At 37.3% G+C, this 19,069-nt stretch overlaps 1 protein-coding gene across 1 annotated transcript in view; it reads left to right on the forward strand.

Moving 5' to 3' along the window:
- Positions 1 to 19,069, forward strand: part of TBCEL (tubulin folding cofactor E like) — a 69,750-nt gene that overhangs the window by 6,259 nt on the left and 44,422 nt on the right. Inside the window, exons 2-3 of the mRNA XM_007196692.2 lie at positions 15,038 to 15,187; positions 16,927 to 17,066. Of these exons, the coding sequence (XP_007196754.1) occupies positions 15,055 to 15,187; positions 16,927 to 17,066 (273 nt within the window). The 5' untranslated portion in view covers positions 15,038 to 15,054. The remainder of the gene's footprint in view (positions 1 to 15,037; positions 15,188 to 16,926; positions 17,067 to 19,069) is intronic.

Consider the following 19,069-nt stretch of genomic DNA (forward strand, 5'->3'; position numbering starts at 1 on the left):
CTGTGTGCCTCTCCCCGATGATACACCCCCACCCTCCAAGGGTACCACAGTTCTGAACTTTGTGTTTATTATTCTCTGACTTTTCTTTACAATTATCACCTATGTATGTAACACTAAACAACACGATGATTAATTTTCTATTTTTTTAATTTTGTTTAAGTGGGATTGTGCTATATATATTCTTGTGAGTATTTTATCCATTTAATGGTGTTTTTAAAAGTCATTCACGTTGATAAGGAAGCAGTCATAGCGAATGATCAAGTATTATGTGTTGTTGCTGTGGAAACATTTCATTTTATGAATATAATGCAATGTATCCAATTGCCTATTCTTGCACGTAAGGGCATTTTTTTGGTCAGGATTTTTGTAATTTCAAACAATACCGTTGTTGCGGACATTCTTGTACTTTTCTCCTGGTGCACATTACAAGTTCCTGTAGAGTTTACACTGAGAAGGAGAATTTCTGGGTCACAGGGAATGTGCATTTTCAACTTCACTGGACAATGATGAATGGTTTTCCAAGGTATTTGTACTCTCACTAGCAATAGAAGAGATCCTATTCTTCCACATTTTCTCTAGCACTTGGTATTGTCAGAATTTTTAAGTTTTGCTAATTTATATAAAATGGTAGTTTGTTGAGATTTTAATTTCTGTTTCTGAATATTATTGAACTTGAACATCTTTTACATATATTTATCAGTCTTTTGAATTTTATCGTCTGTTAAATACTTGTTCATGTCTTTTGTCCATTTTTCTATTGAGTTGTTTGCTTTTTTCTTACTGGTTTTAGGAGTTCCCCATGTTAGTTACATGTGTTGCAAGTATCTTCCAGTTTTTGGTTTGTCTTTTTCTGTGTTTAAAGTCTTTTGATGATCAAAAGTTTTTCATTTTACTTCTCCTGTATGGTTTCTTTTTGCATTTTGCTAATGAGATAGTTCCCTAAATCAAGATCTTAGAGCTCTTTTCCTATTTAAAAAAAATAACTATTTTCTTCTCATAGGAGTAAAGTTTGCTTTCCACATATTAGCTGGATTGAATTTTTCTGTGTTGTGAGATGAGGATTCCCTTTCATTTTTCCCAGATTTATGTTCACTTGTCCTGGGACAGTTCTTGTGTAGTTTAACCTTTTCTTACTGATGTCTATGATGCTTGCAGCTACGTTTACATAGGCCTGTTTCTGGGCTCTCTTTTCAATTCTACTGATCTATTTTTTTTCCTCCAGAGTTTTCATTACAAAGTACAGTTGATTCTTGTTATTCATGGTACTTATGTAAAGTTGCCGTGAACACCAAATTAGTGAATATGGAACCATTGCTCCCAGGGGAAATGTAGGGTTAGGGTCCTGCCAGTCTTTGCACACAATATTTTCCTCAAGTGATCAATACCTGACTTTGTTTTTTGTTTTTTTTTTAAGACATCTTTATTGTAGTATAATTGCTTCACAATGGTGTGTTAGTTTCTGCTGTATAACAAAGTGAATCAGCTATACGTATACATATATCCCCATATCCCCTCCCCCTTGCATCTCCTTCCCACCCTCCCTATCCCACCCCTCTAGGTGGACACAAAGCACCGAGCTGATCTCTCTGTGCTATGAGGCTGCTTCCCACTAGCCAGCTCTTTTACATTTGGTAGTGTATATATGTAAAATGGTTCTGAAGAACCTAGGGGCAGGACAGGAATAAAGACGCAGACGTGGAGAATGGACTTGAGGACACGGGGAGGGGGAAGGGTAAGCTGGGACGAAGTGAGAGAGTGGCGTGGACATATATACACTGACTTTGTTTTATATGTGTTTCTGTTTAAAGACACCTCATTCAGTATACATTGTTGATTCATTAACTTCGCATTCATAGTGAACAGCACTTAGTTAGATAGAGTAAATCTCATCTAACACCTATTTCCTCCATAAGGCACATCACAACCTCCCTGTGCTTAGGGACACAGCATCGCACTGAGGGGCCGTTTTCAGTAGTAAAATCAACAAAAAAGCACAAAAATATGAAAAACCTGGCACTGAATAGACCGTGAAAAGGACACTTGTTTACAGTATGAGAGCTGAAACAAGAAGGCAGAGCGACGCCTTGTTCTGCCTCAGCTGGAAGTGTACATGTCTGTCAGGTGACTCAAATTTTTTCTTACTCTGCAAGTATCTGCAGATGACTGTGAAAATGTTGCAAGTATTGATTTGGGGGTTACAAATTCGAGTAGGTGAATTTGCAAATAAAGACTTTGCTAATAATGAGGCTCAACTGTATTATGAAGTCTGGGGAGGCAGTTTTTCAGGAACTTTAGCACTCTCCCTTCCCTCTTATGCTTAGACGTATATTTATAACATTTTATTTTAAAATAATGATTTAATGCAATGAATCTCTCAAATACTAAGTTCTGGTTGACGGGTGCCATTATCTCAATGAAGATAGTTCATTTTTGAGAATATTTTTATTATTATATTTATAACATGGTATTGTTATTTAGTTATAGGTAAATGAATAAAGAATTTTAGGAAAGAATCATGACTCTTAAAATGTTGGAAACAAGTCCAGATTATTAAACCCTTATTATTGTGACTTATATGAGGATCACATTTTCTCATAGGTACTATTAGTAACTTAAGGCATACATTTTATAAAGGCAGGTCCCTTTGGAGATTGTAGTTTAAATGTTAACTCTGTTAATTCCTCATCCATTAGTGACATTTTTCCATGTGAACACCAGTAAAGGAATCCAAGAAAAATGTAAGATTGTATACATTATAAATCATATCTCCTACAAAATACGTTTATTGAGACTTGGCTAATTTATCCCTCACTTACTGTTTAAGATCCTTAAGTGAATTGTTGGCATTAATTTGATAGCTGTGCTGAGAGAGTAAGAACCAGACATTTTGGACGTGACCTGTATTTATCTTTTTTTTTTTTTTTAGTGTAACATATTTATTCCCTATTTTTTGAAGTATTTTTATTGTGGTAAAATATATATAACATGTACCATTTTAACCAATTTTAAATGTACAGATCAGTGGCATTAAGTACATTCACATTGTTGTACCACCATCACCACTGTCCACGTCTAGAACTTTTTTGTCCCCAAACTGAAACTCTGTACCCATTAATCAATAACTCCCTATTCCCCACTCTCCCCAGCCCCTGGCAACTATCATTCTACTTTCTGCCTCTGTGAATGTGACTACTCTGGATGCTGCATGTAAGTGGAATCGCATAGGATTTGTCCTTTTGTGTTTGGCGTACTTCACTTAGTGTTATGTCTTCAAGGTTCATCCATGTTGTAGCATGTGTCAGAATTGCCTTCCTTTTCAAAGCTGAGTAATATTCCATTGTATGTACATACTACATTTTGCTTATCCATTCATCTGCCTATGGATATTTGGGTTGTTTCCATCCTTTGGCTATTGTGAATAATGCTGCTATGAATATTGGTGTACAAATAGCTATTCAAGTCCCTGCTTTCAGTTCTTTTGGTATATGCCTAGAAGTGGGATTTCTGGATCATATGGTAAATCCATGTTTAATCTTTTTTTTTTTTTTTTTTTTTATTTATTTATTTATTTATTTATTTATTTTTGGCTGTGCTGGGTCTTCGGTTCGTGCGAGGGCTTTCTCTAGTTGCGGCAAGTGGGGGCCACTCTTCATCGCGGTGCGGGGACCGCTCTTCATCGCGGTGCGCGGGCCTTTCACTATCGCGGCCCCTCCCGTTGCGGGGCACAGGCTCCAGACGCGCAGGCTCAGCAGCTGTGGCTCACGGGCCCAGCCGCTCCGCGGCATGTGGGATCTTCCCAGACCAGGGCTCGAACCCGTGTCCCCTGCATTAGCAGGCAGATTCTCAACCACTGCGCCACCAGGGAAGCCCCATGTTTAATCTTTTGAGGCACTGTCATACTGTTTCCTACAGCAGCTGCACCACTTTACAGTCTCACCAGCAATGCGCATATATTCCTCTTTCGTTACTTCACTGTGCCTGTTGGTCTGAAGTATGGCAGAAATGATTAACTCTTGCATATAAGACATATAGTATAGTATAGATACCAAAGTTATATATTCAGTATTAAATCTACTGTGGCTGTAGTTTTTGCAGAATAATTTAGCTTGTGCTCAGAAGCAAGTATTTCTGGCTCTGTTACTGATTCATTGCCCTATCATGTGATCTCTTTTGGAATCCCCATGGAGAGGTAGACGTAATTAGTAATTCAGTGGTGGCTCTGATGCATTTTTGTTCGTAACTACTCTGAGCTGAGTTTATTAATACACCTGCTTTTCATACTTTATAAAATACATTTGATATGCACAGTCAGAAGCGATTAGAAAACTCACTGATTAGCATATTTATTGAGTGCCAATTATGTGCAAAGTTTCAGTCCATGATAGGTAGAAAGAAGCACTGTGATATGGTTTTTACCCTCAAGAGCTATACGGTCTAAGGATATAAAGCAAACAAAAAAAAAATCACAACACTATGCATGAGTTAATAAAGGGACAAAAATGAAAAGAATCCATGCCAATATGTGATTGATTAATTGCCCACTGAATATTTTAGGCAATAAATATTTACCATGAGCTCAACTCAGAGGAAACAGATCATTATGGCAGGAGGTATCTGAAAAGGCTTCATCTCCGAAGTATATTCTGAGTAGGGCCTTGAAGGATGCATAAAATTTAGACAGGTGGAGAAGGGAAGATCTTCTAGTTAAGGAGGAGTGACATTATAAATATCAGACATTTTACTGCCTGAATCATTAATTGGCATTAATTAGCGTAGGCCCAGGACCAAAAAATATTAGATCAAATCTATTTAGCAAAATTTATAAATAAGTCCCCAGCCCTACATTAATGCTGCCATGCTCACTGGGTGGTGATGGGAGTAGTAACAGTGGTAGCAGTAGCAGCAGGAGTAATAGTAAGCCAGTATTTAGTGAGTGCTCTCCATGTGCCAAGCACTGAATGAAACCTGTTTTACCCATGTTATCTCCATTCATTCAGCAACCCTATGAGCTAGGAGTTAGGGGCTATCTGTTACCCCTTTTATAAGTGAGGCAGTGGAGACTTAGAAACCAAAGTAACTTCCTTGTAGTCAGATGGAGTGGTGGAGTCCGTCATGATTTACATCCCGGCAGTTTGGTTCTAGAACCAGCACTTATTACCACTAGGCAATATCACCATAGGGCAATAACATTACTATAGCACTAAATATGAAAAGGGCTAGTGAATTTTTTTAATAACCTGTAAACTTCGGCAACCTCTCTGCGTGGCTGATGTTTACATTCTGGCAATTCTTCGCTGTGAGCCAGAATGGTCTGTAAACTCTAGAAGGCTGCAGGGTGATGAACTAGTAGTCCGTTCCTAATGAGGCCTTGCTTTAACTTGATAGCCTCTGTAGTTACTCACAAGTAGAGATGATGGGGTAATCTGTTCTATAAACAGCTGAGTTTATAGAACAGATTGACCTTAAACTTGTATATTCAGAGCTGAAAGATAGCATGTGTATACAGTTTTCTTCTGATGAAAACCAATCCATTTGAGAAACTAATATTTATTGCTTTTTGGCAGGAAAGGGAAGTTGAGAATATTTTTTTCCCCTTTGGTGACTAGACCAATCAGTACTGCTGCTTAGTTTTGTGGTTCAGTTACTTTGATATGGTTACAAGAGGTATTTTGGCTGTAATGATTTTCATAAATTTTAATAAGTTGTGTTTCTATGATTTGTGCATGATGCTACATAATGTTGACATGAATTTTTTTTTTTTTCTTTAGTGAAGACAGCATGGCTCAACAGATTAGGGATACAGAAAGAATGACTTAGCATGCTGGTTGGGCCACAGAAACCTGAGCAAGTCACCTCAGTTTCATGTCCTGTAGATAGAGATAAGTGTCAGTTTGTCTGTTTCAGAAGATGGTTGTGGAAAATTACTAGGCTTTCAAATGATTGTTAATCTCAGTTTGGGGACACTCGGCTTTTGGGGAGCATCGATTCAAGAGTAAATGTTTCTACTCCTGAATTTCGAGTAAGTGCAACATAAAAGCCTTGAGATTTTCCCAAATTGAATCTGGGCCACATAGAAAGGTAGGGATGGATGCAGACTTGTTTGTGAAGGGGTTGGGAAGGGGGATAAGGGCGGACTCTCCTTGGAATTTATTGAAGTAAGGGGTGTGGTGAATATTAAAGTTTTTGTGTTGTTCTTGTGATTGCTGCAAGTTGGTGGAAAGTGCTTTTCTGCATTCTAAAGTGCCTAATTTCGTAGGGATATAGACAATTGGTGTAAGCCAACATTTCTGGGCAGTTAGAAGCTACGGGAATTAAAGAAAGAAGTTCTTAGAAATATTTTCACACAAAGAGGTACTTAGATGTTTAGATGTATGTATTTAGATGTATCTAAATAGCAGTATTTTCTTAAATGTTTTTCCTCTCAAATACTTTCTCATCAAAATAATAAAATTCTTGGGCTAGTGCATTTGCATCAGAAATTTCGAGTGCTACGTAGAATAGACTACTAGCGTGAGAATCAGTCCTGTTTGCTAATTTGCAGTTGTAGATGAGAAAACTTTGTCTTTTGTCCAACATCAGATGTGCCTTGTATGCAGTATAGTTCTTTAGTAGAAAATACAGACAGCTCTGGGGCCGTACTCACTGATAACGTAGAGTCACAGTTTTAGATATTTTGGTGCCACTAATATAATGAAATAAAGAATTTGGGTTAGATATTTTAATACCTGTGGCACTTTTAAGGAGAAGCATAGTGCTGTGATAAGTGAAGAGGGTAACAGTGCCCTACTAATAGCCCAATTCAAGGGCTGACCAGGAGTCTGAATTCACATTTCATGTGGCAATGTTGGATTTAAAAAAAATAAATAAATTTTTTTTTAATTAAAAAAAAATCTACCAAGAAAAGTTGATGTGCTACATTATTTCACTTGGTTATAGTTTAGTATACAGTTGAGAAGGAGACTTTGAGAAATAGGGTGGTTCATAGTAGGGTGTGAAATCATGGTGGTGTGGTGTGTTATGATAATGGACTTATCAGCTACGCTCAAGTTTTGCACTTGGCATGCTCAGAGTCAATTTGTGAATTAGTAAACTATTAATTCTACAGAAGAGTTCTGAAAGGTTATTAGAATTAGTTTATCTTCCTTACTTCTCATCCCAAGAAGGCATCCACTTAGGTATATTACATAATGCTCAAGGAGGTAACTGAGGTAGAATTGCAGGTATGTGCACTTTATGATAAGTGAAGGTAGAAGTACCATACAGAATGAGGCTGTCCAGCCTAAGTATGTTGACTTGGACAGTGTCTTTAATGTGTTTTTATGGGAGAGATAGCTGTCATTCATGAGTTCAGCTGCAAAAGCTTGTTAACGGAATACTCTACAGACTTCAAAAATGATTGTATAGGTATATATTTATGGATATAGAAAGTTTTTCATGAGCTGTTCAGTGAAAAGGCAGGTTACAGAGCTATATATCTAAAAGTAATTTAATCTTTGTGTAAAAAATCATGTATCTACATAGCATGGAAAGAATGGTCTGAAAAAATATACACCATAAAGTGCATCCTCAGGCTTTTAATCTACTCTCTAAATCTGTCAACCAAAGCTTCCTGGTATGGCTGTGGCTCTAAATAGGCTTCAGATAAGAAAAGCTTTTTGGTAACACTTATTTACATGCTTAGCTTAGCTAACGAAAAGTGAAACTACATCTACATGGGGTTATAGGTTTTTTGCTTATTTTCAGTTGGTAATTTTTAAAAATTCAGAATGTATATCGCTAGTGTTTTTAAAGCAGTTATTTAGAAAAAAGCTTATCAATAGACCCTTTTTTCCTTTATTTTTTAATTTAATTTTTAATTGTATAGTTGATTTACAGTGTTGTGCTAATTTTTGCTGTACAGCAAAGTGACTCAGTTATACACATGTATATATTCTTTTTTAATATTCTTTTCCTTTATGGTTTATCTCAGGGGATTGGATTTAGTTCCCTGTGCTGTACAGTAGGACCTTGTTGTTTATCCATCCTAAATTTAATAGTTTGCATCTACTAACCCCAAACTCCCAGTCAATCCCACCCCCGTTGGCAACCACAAGTCAGTTCTCTATGTCTGTAAGTCTGTTTCTGTTTTGTAGATAAGTTCATTTGTGTCATATTTTAGATTCCACATATAAGTGACATCATATGGTATTTGTCTTTCTCTTTCTGACTTCACTTAGTTAGTATGATAATCTCTACCTGCATCCTTGTCTCTGCAAATGGCATTATTTTGTTCTTTTTTATGGCTGAGTAGTATTCCATTGTCTGTATGCACCACATCTTCTTTCTCCGTTCCTTTATTTGTTCATTCATTTTTATCTTTCCTGGAGGTAAAAATATGTAAAATACACATCTACTTTCCCAGAGTAATTATGTTTTATTGGGTACTCTTTTGCTGAGGATCAGAAAGATTTAGGAAACAAAACAACAAACTAAAGTCCCAGCTACCTAAAACGTCCAAGAATCTGGCAGGGTTTAGATATAGTGGCGGTCTTTCACAAAAGGAAGCTTTCCAGGGATGAGATTAGAAGTCCATAAAGTAAAAGTTAAATGGGCTTAAAAAAAAAAAACTTCCAAAAATTGAGAAAGCTAGTAATACTAAGAGATTCTTTGACACTATCCAGATTTTCCTCCTTAGCTTTGTTTTTTTTTTTTTAAATTAATTAATTAATTAATTTACTTTTGAATTCTATTTTATTTTTTTATACAGCAGGTTCTTACTAGTTATCTATTTTATACATACTAGTGTATATATGTCAATCCCAATCTCCCAATTCATCCTACCACCACCCCACTCTCCCCCCACCTTCCCTGCCCTGGTATCCAAACATTTGTTCTCTACATCTGTGTCTCTATTTCTGCCTTGCAAACCGGTTCATCTGTGCCATTTTTCTAGATTCCACATATATGCATTAATATATGATATTTGTTTTTCTTAGCTTTGTTTTGTTAGTTTTTTGACCTGCTCCATGCCCCTACCCGCCAAACTCAGCCTATAAATTCCTCTTTTGTTCTTTTTAAAAAAAGAACAAGATATAACAGCTCTGTCTCTCTCTCTCGCTCTCTCTGAACACTTGGTTTTTCTTCATCAACTGTCCCATCTCTTCTGTTTTCATCTAAGCTTCTCAAAGGCATGGTCTATACTTACTGTCTTCATTTATTTACTTCCTTAACTCCCTAAACTATGGTTTCTACCCCCTTGTCTGTACTGAAAGTGCTTCCACTAAGGTAAACAAACTCCTACTTGCCCAGTCCTTTAGTGATTTTAAAATTCTCATCATTTTTGACCCCTTGATATTCTACATAAAGATCGGTCACCTCCATCCTTGCACAATATTCACAGCAATCTATCAAAGATTTTCTTACTTTTATCTCTATAGGATAAAGTCAAACCTGAGCAAGGTCACGCATGAGCTGACTACTGTCCACCTTTCAGTCGAATCTTCTGTCTCCCCTGCTCCCCACAAATATTTTATGTTGTAGCAATACCGCTTAATGTCTCTTGTGCTGGTTTATTTTCTATTGTTTCCTGTGCCTGGAATGCTCTTCTCCACCCTGTTAACCTAATCTTTGTCATCTTTCAAAATGGCTCAGGATTCACCGCCTACTTCCTTGATCATACTTCCAAAAAGATAATCACTTCTTGTGTTTGAATTCACTATTTCTGGGTGGCTTATTTCAGGTATGCGTTATCTTCCTGTATTTCCCTCTAGGTTTTGGATGCCCTGAGGGCAGCATTTGGATTTTATTCATTCTCACTTTCTTTAGTATTTAGCTTGGCACAGATTGGGTGTCTGGTTCATGTTTGTTGAGTGGAATCACACGAGACTGTAAGCTTTGTGAGGGCACACATTTTATGAATAAATGGGCGAATAAGCCTAATTGGAACCACTTGGTAAGATGCAAAAAAGAGAGAAAACTAGATATATTTGTTGTCTCCATTTTTATTAAACAAGTGGTAAAGAAATTCTTATTCTCAGATTGTCTTGTAAAGGAAATAGGCACCTGAGAAGAGAAAAATGCCTGGAATGAAATGTCATCTGACCAAAGGAACCCTAAGGTGAAATTGTGGAGCCTTTGGCCAAAATGTTTAACCTAAGTTTTATTTTCACATATTTGGTAGCAAAATATTGGCAGGTAGCTTTTAGAGTGTGGTTTTTTCTGCCCTTCTCTGATGAATAGATGAGATTGGTTAGTTGTATATAAATGGGTCCATGTCAAATGACTGAAAATAATTTTAAGCTACTTGGGAGTGTTTCCCTCCTTTCCATTATTTTTATGCTATGAAAACTCTTCCTGGGTGTTTAGCCTTATCCTACATTAATGCATATTTTGAATTATTGCAATTTATTTTTTAGAACTCTAAATCAGTTCCCGACTGTTTATTATTCCAGGAACTTGAATCTTGCTGTAGGAAGCCCCACTCTTTTGTTAGTCTCCACAGCAGGAGGCAACCGGGAAGCCTGAAGCTCCCCAGCATGCTTAGTCTATGGCTTTGTAACCTCTGCCTGCTGGGGCCCTTGTTGTTCCAGAGTCGCAATAGTTTTGATACCATTTGGGTAATTTGGATGAACTATTTGGGTAACTTTTATTAACACATTTAACTTGGCTAGCAAAGGAAGCAACATGGAAGATCTGAAGGTGTTCTTCCCACCCCTCTGTACACTTCATAGTGGAGCTTTTGCTTTGCCCTTGTTAAAGCCACGGTGATGACTATGAGAGTACCACGAATCATTTCCCCCCCTTCTTCTCAACCCTACCTCTCATCCTGATTGTAGTTTAGTTCTGAGGCTCAGATGTGTTTTGTTCTGCTTTCTTTTTCTTTACCAATGCTCTTTTACAAAAGTATTTCCGTTTGGCCACCCATTTTATTTCTCTTTTCTTCCTCAATTCCCAATTCCTTTAAAAGTTATTATTAATATTATATATTTCACATGGTCAAGTTTGGCATTTTTTTCACAGACAGTTGATAATATTGAGGACTTAAAAAACACTTTGACAAATTATTAGGTCATTCCCAGATAAATCACTTAAAAATGTTTTGTATTTTGAAAAGATAATGTATGGAAAAAAAGGGTGTGTATGCACCTGGTGAGTTCAGGCGGTTCAAATGGTTGAACAGTGAGAAGGAAATCTCCTTTTCACCTTATTCTTCATTTCCTCTCTTTGGAGTCAACCACAGGTATTAATTTTACTAATTTCTATTTTATCCTTCTGGAGGTAGTCTGTGCATATATAGGCAGATAAACCTATTTTTTGTAAGATTTAAAATGCATGTTTTGGGACTCTGGGGTAGTATTTATATTTTTTGGAAGTTGTGAGTGAGGCTGGTAGTCTTCACACTTTATGAAGTGTGGTACTTTACCATAAAATTTTTTTGTGAAGTAAATATTGATCTTGCATACCAGCATAAGGCTATATCTTGCATCTCTTCCACTCTTTGTGGTCAGACATGGCCTATTTTCTGTTTCCAGTTGTGTTGAGTTTCATACTAATTTTGACCTGACCTTGGGAACGGAAAGTACAAATTGATAGCGATTGAGGTTACTTAGGTGACTGGGCTGAGCACCTTATCCTCCAACTTGCACTTTTACCAAGTGCTTTATGAAAGCATATTATAGTCAGGATGTGAGGCACAAAGGAGTTGAGATTTTCACAGGCACACTCCATGACTTAGTAATGGAACCAAGGAACATCAGCCCAGATTCCTGGCTCCCTGGCTTTAAGCACCAATTCAGCACACTTTTACAAATGTATTAGACTTCTGCCAACTGTAGAAGGTAGTCAGATGTTATTTGACACTGGTTCTTTCCAGAAAGTCATAGATTACCCCTCCACCTCCAAAAAAACCTTTTAAAAGTCTCCAGTTAAAGATCTTCTTCCGTCCTGTATGTCCTCATTTTTCAATCTATTTGGTTTTCAGTTTTCCTTTCCCACCTACTGTTCCTCCTCCAACTGCCCCAACAGATTTTGAGTAGATTTATGTCACTGATCCATTTTGCAATCTTAATGTTCTAATTCAAAACCCATGTATTATTGTGTATACTATCTGCATGCCTGGAATGCTGTTCCAATAGAGTATCCTGGAAAATGACCAATGAAGGTGACTGGCATTGCTTTTAAGTCTTTAGGAAAAAAAAAAAAGCAGACTATTTGGAAGAATTGTGAAAGCATGGGGCCATAAGGAGTAACTTTTAAGTTCCCATGATTGCTTGCTTACTAACACTTATTTTGACTTGCCTATGTTTCTAACCTCACCATCCCTCATATCAATTTTAATAATATAATAGCCAGTTATTTAACCAGCAAAAAAGCCAGTTTATTTGGGAATAGCCAGAGGATTTGCAATTTGAGATATGCAAACTGTGGCAGACCACAGGCAAATCCAGAGAACAAGGAAGGGGAACTTGCTTTTATAGGGGAAATGAGGGGAGGGGGAGCGTGTTACAACCAAAGAGTCCATTGGGGGAAGCCGGGAGTCCAAAGTGTGGAGGTTGGTTTGGCTGCTGTGGTCTCTGATTGGCTGGGCTGTCATTGAGCAAAGAGTTTTCTTCTTCCTGCTGGATAGTAAAGTAGGCAACACTTTCCTGTCAGAGATGTAGGCCTGCATCTCTTCCCGTTTGCAGTAATTAATGTTGCGTGGCAAGGGTGAGGGCTCTGCCTATAGGTCTGTCCAGACTCCAATTTTAGCTGAAGTTTCTTTAATTCCACACTCAGCTTGTCTATATTTAAATTGTGTATAAGATTATTGCCCTTGGATTGAAGAGGTTGGAGTTTAAGTGATTCTGAAGCTTCCAGTTAAAAGATGCTATTTAAACTCGGTGACTATTATTTTGACACTGACAGTTCAGCACCCTCCCACACACTTTTTATTCTTTTGAACTGCCAGTTGTATGGAAGATAGCGATGTAACTTCTTTGACTTTTTGTTAAACATTTCTGAAAATTCTGTTGGCATTCTGCTTGAGACAGGTCTTTGATAAGAACTATGATGCCTGTCACTAGTGGCATAGCGCCTGCTCTGTGTTGTCTGCTGTTGGTGATGACTTTACATTGAAAAAGAACCGTTCCACCTGAAAGTTCCTGGAGTCCTAGATGAACCCACTTTTGACACAGTGCTGGGATAGAGGACAGCAGCATATGCTTACCACTCTGGATAGAAAGAACAAACTCTCTTGTCCCAAAATAGGCTCTGTTCTTAAGCTCCCAAATGATGACCCTGACCGAGGGCAGCCCTATATTTTCAAGGTGACTTGTGATATACTTGTTATGAAATGTATTACATAGTCTAAACTTTGATAAATTGTACAGGTAAAACTTTTGGACATGTGTTCAATGAGTGTCTACTCTGTGTTCTAGGCATTTGTGAATTGATTTCACAAAGTACAGTAGTCGTGGTCCTGGTAGTAATCTAGAAAATGGGACAAGTTTAAAGACCACTTTTATATTTATGTCCTTTTCAAATTCTTGTTACAAACCCAAGAGGAAAATTTTAGCTCATCCATAGTGGGAAAATTAAAGTAGAGAGAGGTTAGATAACTAGCTTATGTTTTACCCAGCTAGTAAATGACAGAGCCTAAGTTTTCTCTTTATGTGCTTTCTACCATACTACAAATTCCTTTTATAATTAATAACATTTGTGTGTTTTAGAGCTTTACAAGAGCCCTATAATCTCAATAGTGCACTTGTACATTTTAGAGCTCTACAGTAATGCTGAACTCCAAGCAGTATGGATATTAATATCTTATTTTACAGAATAAGACGTTTGAGTCCCAGAGAAATACGCCGTCTTGCCTGATGGCACAAAACTCTTAAGTGGTAGAAGCGGGTGGGACTTAAACCCCCTCCTCATCCTGAATCTTCTGCTCTTCTGCTCAGCATACTGGAGGCTCGTGATTTTAGTTCTCAGCAGCATTTATTGAGCCTTTACCGTGTGTAGTGTACTCTGCCAGATGCTATGAATCAATACTGAAAAAGTAGAATCACATAGCATTGCTCCCCTTCATAATGTAATGGTGGAGTTAGGACAATCGCATGAGAAAAATACCTAACATTCAGTATAATTAAACTGTATAAGAAAAAGTAAACCAGTGCAGCATAGTGAAGTAAATACATCACCACCAATGGTAAACAGTTTGGAGTACGATCTGGGTCGTACCAAACAGCCTTTTAGAAGTTTTTTAATGCTCATTCCTGCTGGTTTATCCTAGGACCAGGTACCAGTAGTCATTCTCAGACTCTCCAGCTGTACTTGCTGCTTCTCTATAATCTATAACCATATTCAGTTCTCTCCTATTTTAAGAGGAAAAATCTTGGCAATTGCCCCCAATCCTGTACTCTCTCCTGTTCCTGCCTACCTTATCAGCCCATCTTCTTCCTCCCCTTCTCACCAAAACTTCTCAAAATGTTGGCTATACACTTCACTCTCTGATCATCCTTTTTACTTTTCTGTCATGACTTTGCTTCCTCTGCCTGTATCTTAAATATCAGTGTCCTAGAGAGTTCTAGTGCCCTACTATTCTTATTCATGATATTTCCTGATGAGGTCCAAATCTTCGCCTCTAGCTCACATTTCTCACCCAACTTCAGACTGTTCCCCTGAAACAGATGCCTCAGATTGAACATGTATAAAATAGAATTCCTCAATTTCCTCCTTAAAACTAGATCTCTCCATATTTTCTTTTTTCTTAGTTGTGTCACTAGTCACCTAATCACCTGTACTAGAAACCTGGGGGTCAGCCTTGACTCCACCTTCCCCTCAGCCCCTATAACTCCTGAAAAGCTTGCTTTCTAAGTTGATCTTAAATCTATTTGTACTACCACTGTACCACTTTGGGCCCTCATCATCTTTCCCCTGTATTTTTGCAGCATCTAACTCTTCTCCCTGCCTGTCTTACGTGTATGCAGTGCCTAGCTTAGTACCTTATAAATAATTGATTCTCAATAAATATTTCTTGTATGAGTAAATAAATAAATTTTGATGATTTCTTGGTTTCTTGTAGAATTTTAGGAAAGGAAGATGGATCAACCTAGTGGGAGGAGTTTTATGCAAGTATTATGTGAAAAATATAGTCCTGAAAACTTTCCTTACCGCCGTGGGCCTGGGATGGGAGTCCATGTCCCAGCCACACCTCAGGGCTCTCCTATGAAAGGTAAGAAAGATGGGGCCTAAAACATTTATTTACTGGAGCTCACTTAGGACATTAAACCAGAATATTGCCTTATTTGCAAATGATTCCCTTTATTTTGAATTATGAGTTGAATAGTCTTTCTCCCTTGCTGTGAGTTCAGTTTTTTTGAAAACCTGGAAGGATTTATTTTCCTGCAGATTGGCCAAAAGGTATTTTAGTTGCACTCATAGGGTGAGAGCAATATTTGAGTGATAATATTTCAGGGAACTTAGAGGGTGCAGATGGTACAAGCCTGGCCTGTGCCCTCAGTGACCTTACAGCTTATTGGATTACAACATATTCACATTTACAAAAATATATAATAACACAAGGTAGTTTATGTTGAGTCAAATGAATGGCACAGTGATTGGGAAAGAAATTTAGAGAGTTAATTTATATGATCAAGAAAGGGTTCAAAGCTATGAGATTTGAACTAACCCTTCAAGAATGTAGAATTTGGTTAGAGAGGAGATAAAGACATTCTAGGAGGGAGATTATTATGTGAGCAAAGATCTACAACTAGAAATGTGCAAGGTGTGTTTTTGGTTTGCATTTTAGCTTAATGTTGTAATTAACTTATTGGAAGTATTCTTTGTAGTTATGGGAGATTAATATTGAACAGTGTTTTAGTTCCTGTGTCCAAAGGTTACTGAATGTTTATTATTTCTCAATGCAACTATCTTATCAATCCATATAAACTGAAACAGCGGAAAGAAGTGGACTTCTTACTTGGTCATTTTTTTCAGGATCCACTCCCATTCTGAGAAAATTGATTCTGTGAAAAGTACTAAGTTGAAAGTTCATATTATTTGAGGCTTCCATTAATGAAATATACTTTTGTGAGCCTTGGCTTTACACCAAGTGGGAAAAGAGTGGTTGAATTCTCATATTTATCCTTTTTATTAGAGATAGGAAGAGTGATTTTATTGACATATTTTTTTTAAATTCATGTGAATCACTTTATTTTGATATTTGCTTTATTGAGGTGGTATTGACGTATTTTTGAACAAGCAATAGTTTGACTGAATTCATTGAATGGTTTAAGACTCTAAAACATTTTCTCTCATTATAATTATATATTTTTAAAAGTCTAATTTTCATAAGGGACAAATTCTACATGGATATGAAAGGGGAATTATTGATGGACAAGTATGGGAGAAAGATATAGATTTTTAAATGGATCCACGTAAGTGAGGAAGATTCCTTGAGTGATATGAACTTGAAGAACAGAAGTGGTTTAGCAGATAGTCTGTCTAATGGTTTGAGATAATTTCCGAAGGCAACAAAAGGTGAAAATACAAATCAGACAGAGAGAAAAGAGCTATCCAGAATGACACTTTTGAACTAAATTTAAAAAAGAAAGAATTGAGGCCAATAAGAACACAGTGGTAGCCCTGACATGAATCACATGGATCTAGTGTCACATGATAAGGTGACAGCATGGATGATGGTTCTGTTGTTGGTAGTTGGGATAAACAATGCTGCCAGGAGGTGAAGCCTCCAGGACTTTTTGGGGGTACTGGTCTAGTACTTCTGATCTCCTCCTGGGCCATATTTGGCTGTCTCCCCTTAGAACTCAGTACCCTTGGATCCCAGCATATCTTGTATTTTCAAGGTCCTTGTGTAATTTCACACAATTTGATTTTGATTCCTGGTGGCTGAATGTATGTAGACAGGAATTAGGCTGACGTAGAAAGTATTTTGTTTCTCCCATGATTCAGATCGCCTCAACCTCCCAAGTGTACTGGTGTTGAACAGCTGCGGAATAACCTGTGCAGGAGATGAAAAAGAAATTGCTGCCTTCTGTGCTCATGTGTCAGAACTAGATCTTTCTGACAACAAACTCGAAGACTGGCACGAGGTAAAGTTTTTATACTGCTGCATTTTGGTGAAGTGCAGCAATAACTCACTGTATTATTGTTTATGTTGTTATGTATGCTGCTGAATTCTGGTTCTCACTTGAGATTCTTCTCTGTATGTCTCAAGAGAAATAACTGACTGCTTCAACTGTTTCTATGGTGATTTTTCAATGAACTTTGTTATTGCTGATTTGTTTTTCATTAATGTGAAAAGCACTGAGGAACTTTATTCCAGGCACCAAGAGGTTAATAAGACCACAGAGGTTTAGATTGCTAGCAGTGCATTAAATGCTCTACTATTTCACTAGTTTACACATCCTGTGCCCATTCTCTGCTGCTACTTCAACATTTATTACTATAAATTGACATAAAAATTACTGGAGCTCGAAACTAAGGTTATAAAAATATTTATTCTTGTTACTGAAATTTATTCCAAATCTTTTAGAACTTTTCCTTATTTTAAGTTGCACTGGTAATTTGACATAACTGATGCCTTTGACCTCAGAGTAACTCTAAACCAAGTTGCACAAATAAAAGTATTATGACATTTTCTCTTATTATTATATATAACATTACCTACCTGATTATAACATGACCTGATACAAGCTAGCCTTAAGAATAAGAGAGAAATAGTTCTTCCTACTTAATTTCCTGCCTTAATTTAGGTTCTTATTTCCTGTTTGGAAAAGTGTCCTAGTGGGTTTTCCTGACTCTGGTTTTACTCTGCTTCCTCTAAGCTAACCTTCTACGGTGCTACCAGACTCCTTTTAATAAATGAAGTGTGATTGTGAAACTCTCCTGCTTCAAGTCCCTTAGCTGCTTTTCACCACCTCCAAACTATGGTCTGAACTCTCTAAGTGTGACCCTCTATCATACGGCCCTTTGCTATTTCTAAAGTTTTATCTCCATCTTTAGCCATGTGCTTTTCTTGCAGCTCATGATAAATCTGGACATGAAAAGCTTCCTTGCTTTTATTCATTCTAAATCTACTGTTCTCTTCCTCCTCTGTCTACCCAGTTGCTTCCTGTGTATCTTTCAAGACTTGGCCCAAGTTGCTGTTCCTCTCAAACTTTCCCTGACTCTCACTCAGGCAGAATTAGATTATCCTAACACCTGTATCATGTTGCTATAAAGGGATTCATTACATTGTAGGACAATCACTTGCTTACTTGACAGTTTTCCTACTAGACCATGAGCTTATTCAGGGTTTTGTTTTTTATCATCAGCACTGGCATTCTAGGCATTCAGATGTTTGCTGAATGCCTTAATGAATAAATGATTGTATCTTCAGGTTTGATCAGGCCCACTTGTTCGAACTTTTCCTGTGATCTTAAGACATTCACTTAATCCTTCATCATCCATAAGACAGGACTGTTGATAAAATTAATCATCGAGACACTTGGTAGATATTAAATGTGATACAGATTCTAAGACAGCTTTCTTGTTTAAGAAAAATCTATCTATAACCCATTTTTCTTTAGCTTTTCTTATATTCATCTATTTCATAGTCTTGTTTAATCTGGTATCTGTGCTACCAGTTATATTTCCTATTTTTATTAAGATGTTTACCAAAATTCTTTGAGATGCACGTCACTTGATTTCTAAGTCATGTGTTAATATATACAGATTTACTTGGCTGTTCCAAGAAACAACCTCTATTTGTCCACGTAATTATTGATTGATTTACTTATCCAAACAACTATTATAGTTCACTGTTCAACAAATTGCAATCTGTGCCTTCTGGGTCCTTTGAGATGCTTAATTGACACGCATGCTCTGTCCACACTGCACAGATGCAAAAAGAACTACCTTGTTAGTCCTCCTTCTCCACAATTCCCTCAGTAGTCCTGCTGAACCTCTGGTGAGATTTTTGACCTGCATGGGTGACAAGTCAGACCAACTCTTACCCTGAATCATTTCAGCTCCTATGTTCACAGGCTGATTCCCCTAAATTTATTTCTTTGGGAGTAAAAATCTCATAAAGGTGTTGTGCTTTGTGCTTTCA

This window comes from Balaenoptera acutorostrata, chromosome 9, assembly GCF_949987535.1.
Source record: "Balaenoptera acutorostrata chromosome 9, mBalAcu1.1, whole genome shotgun sequence".
NCBI classification, from domain to species: Eukaryota; Metazoa; Chordata; class Mammalia; order Artiodactyla; family Balaenopteridae; genus Balaenoptera; species Balaenoptera acutorostrata.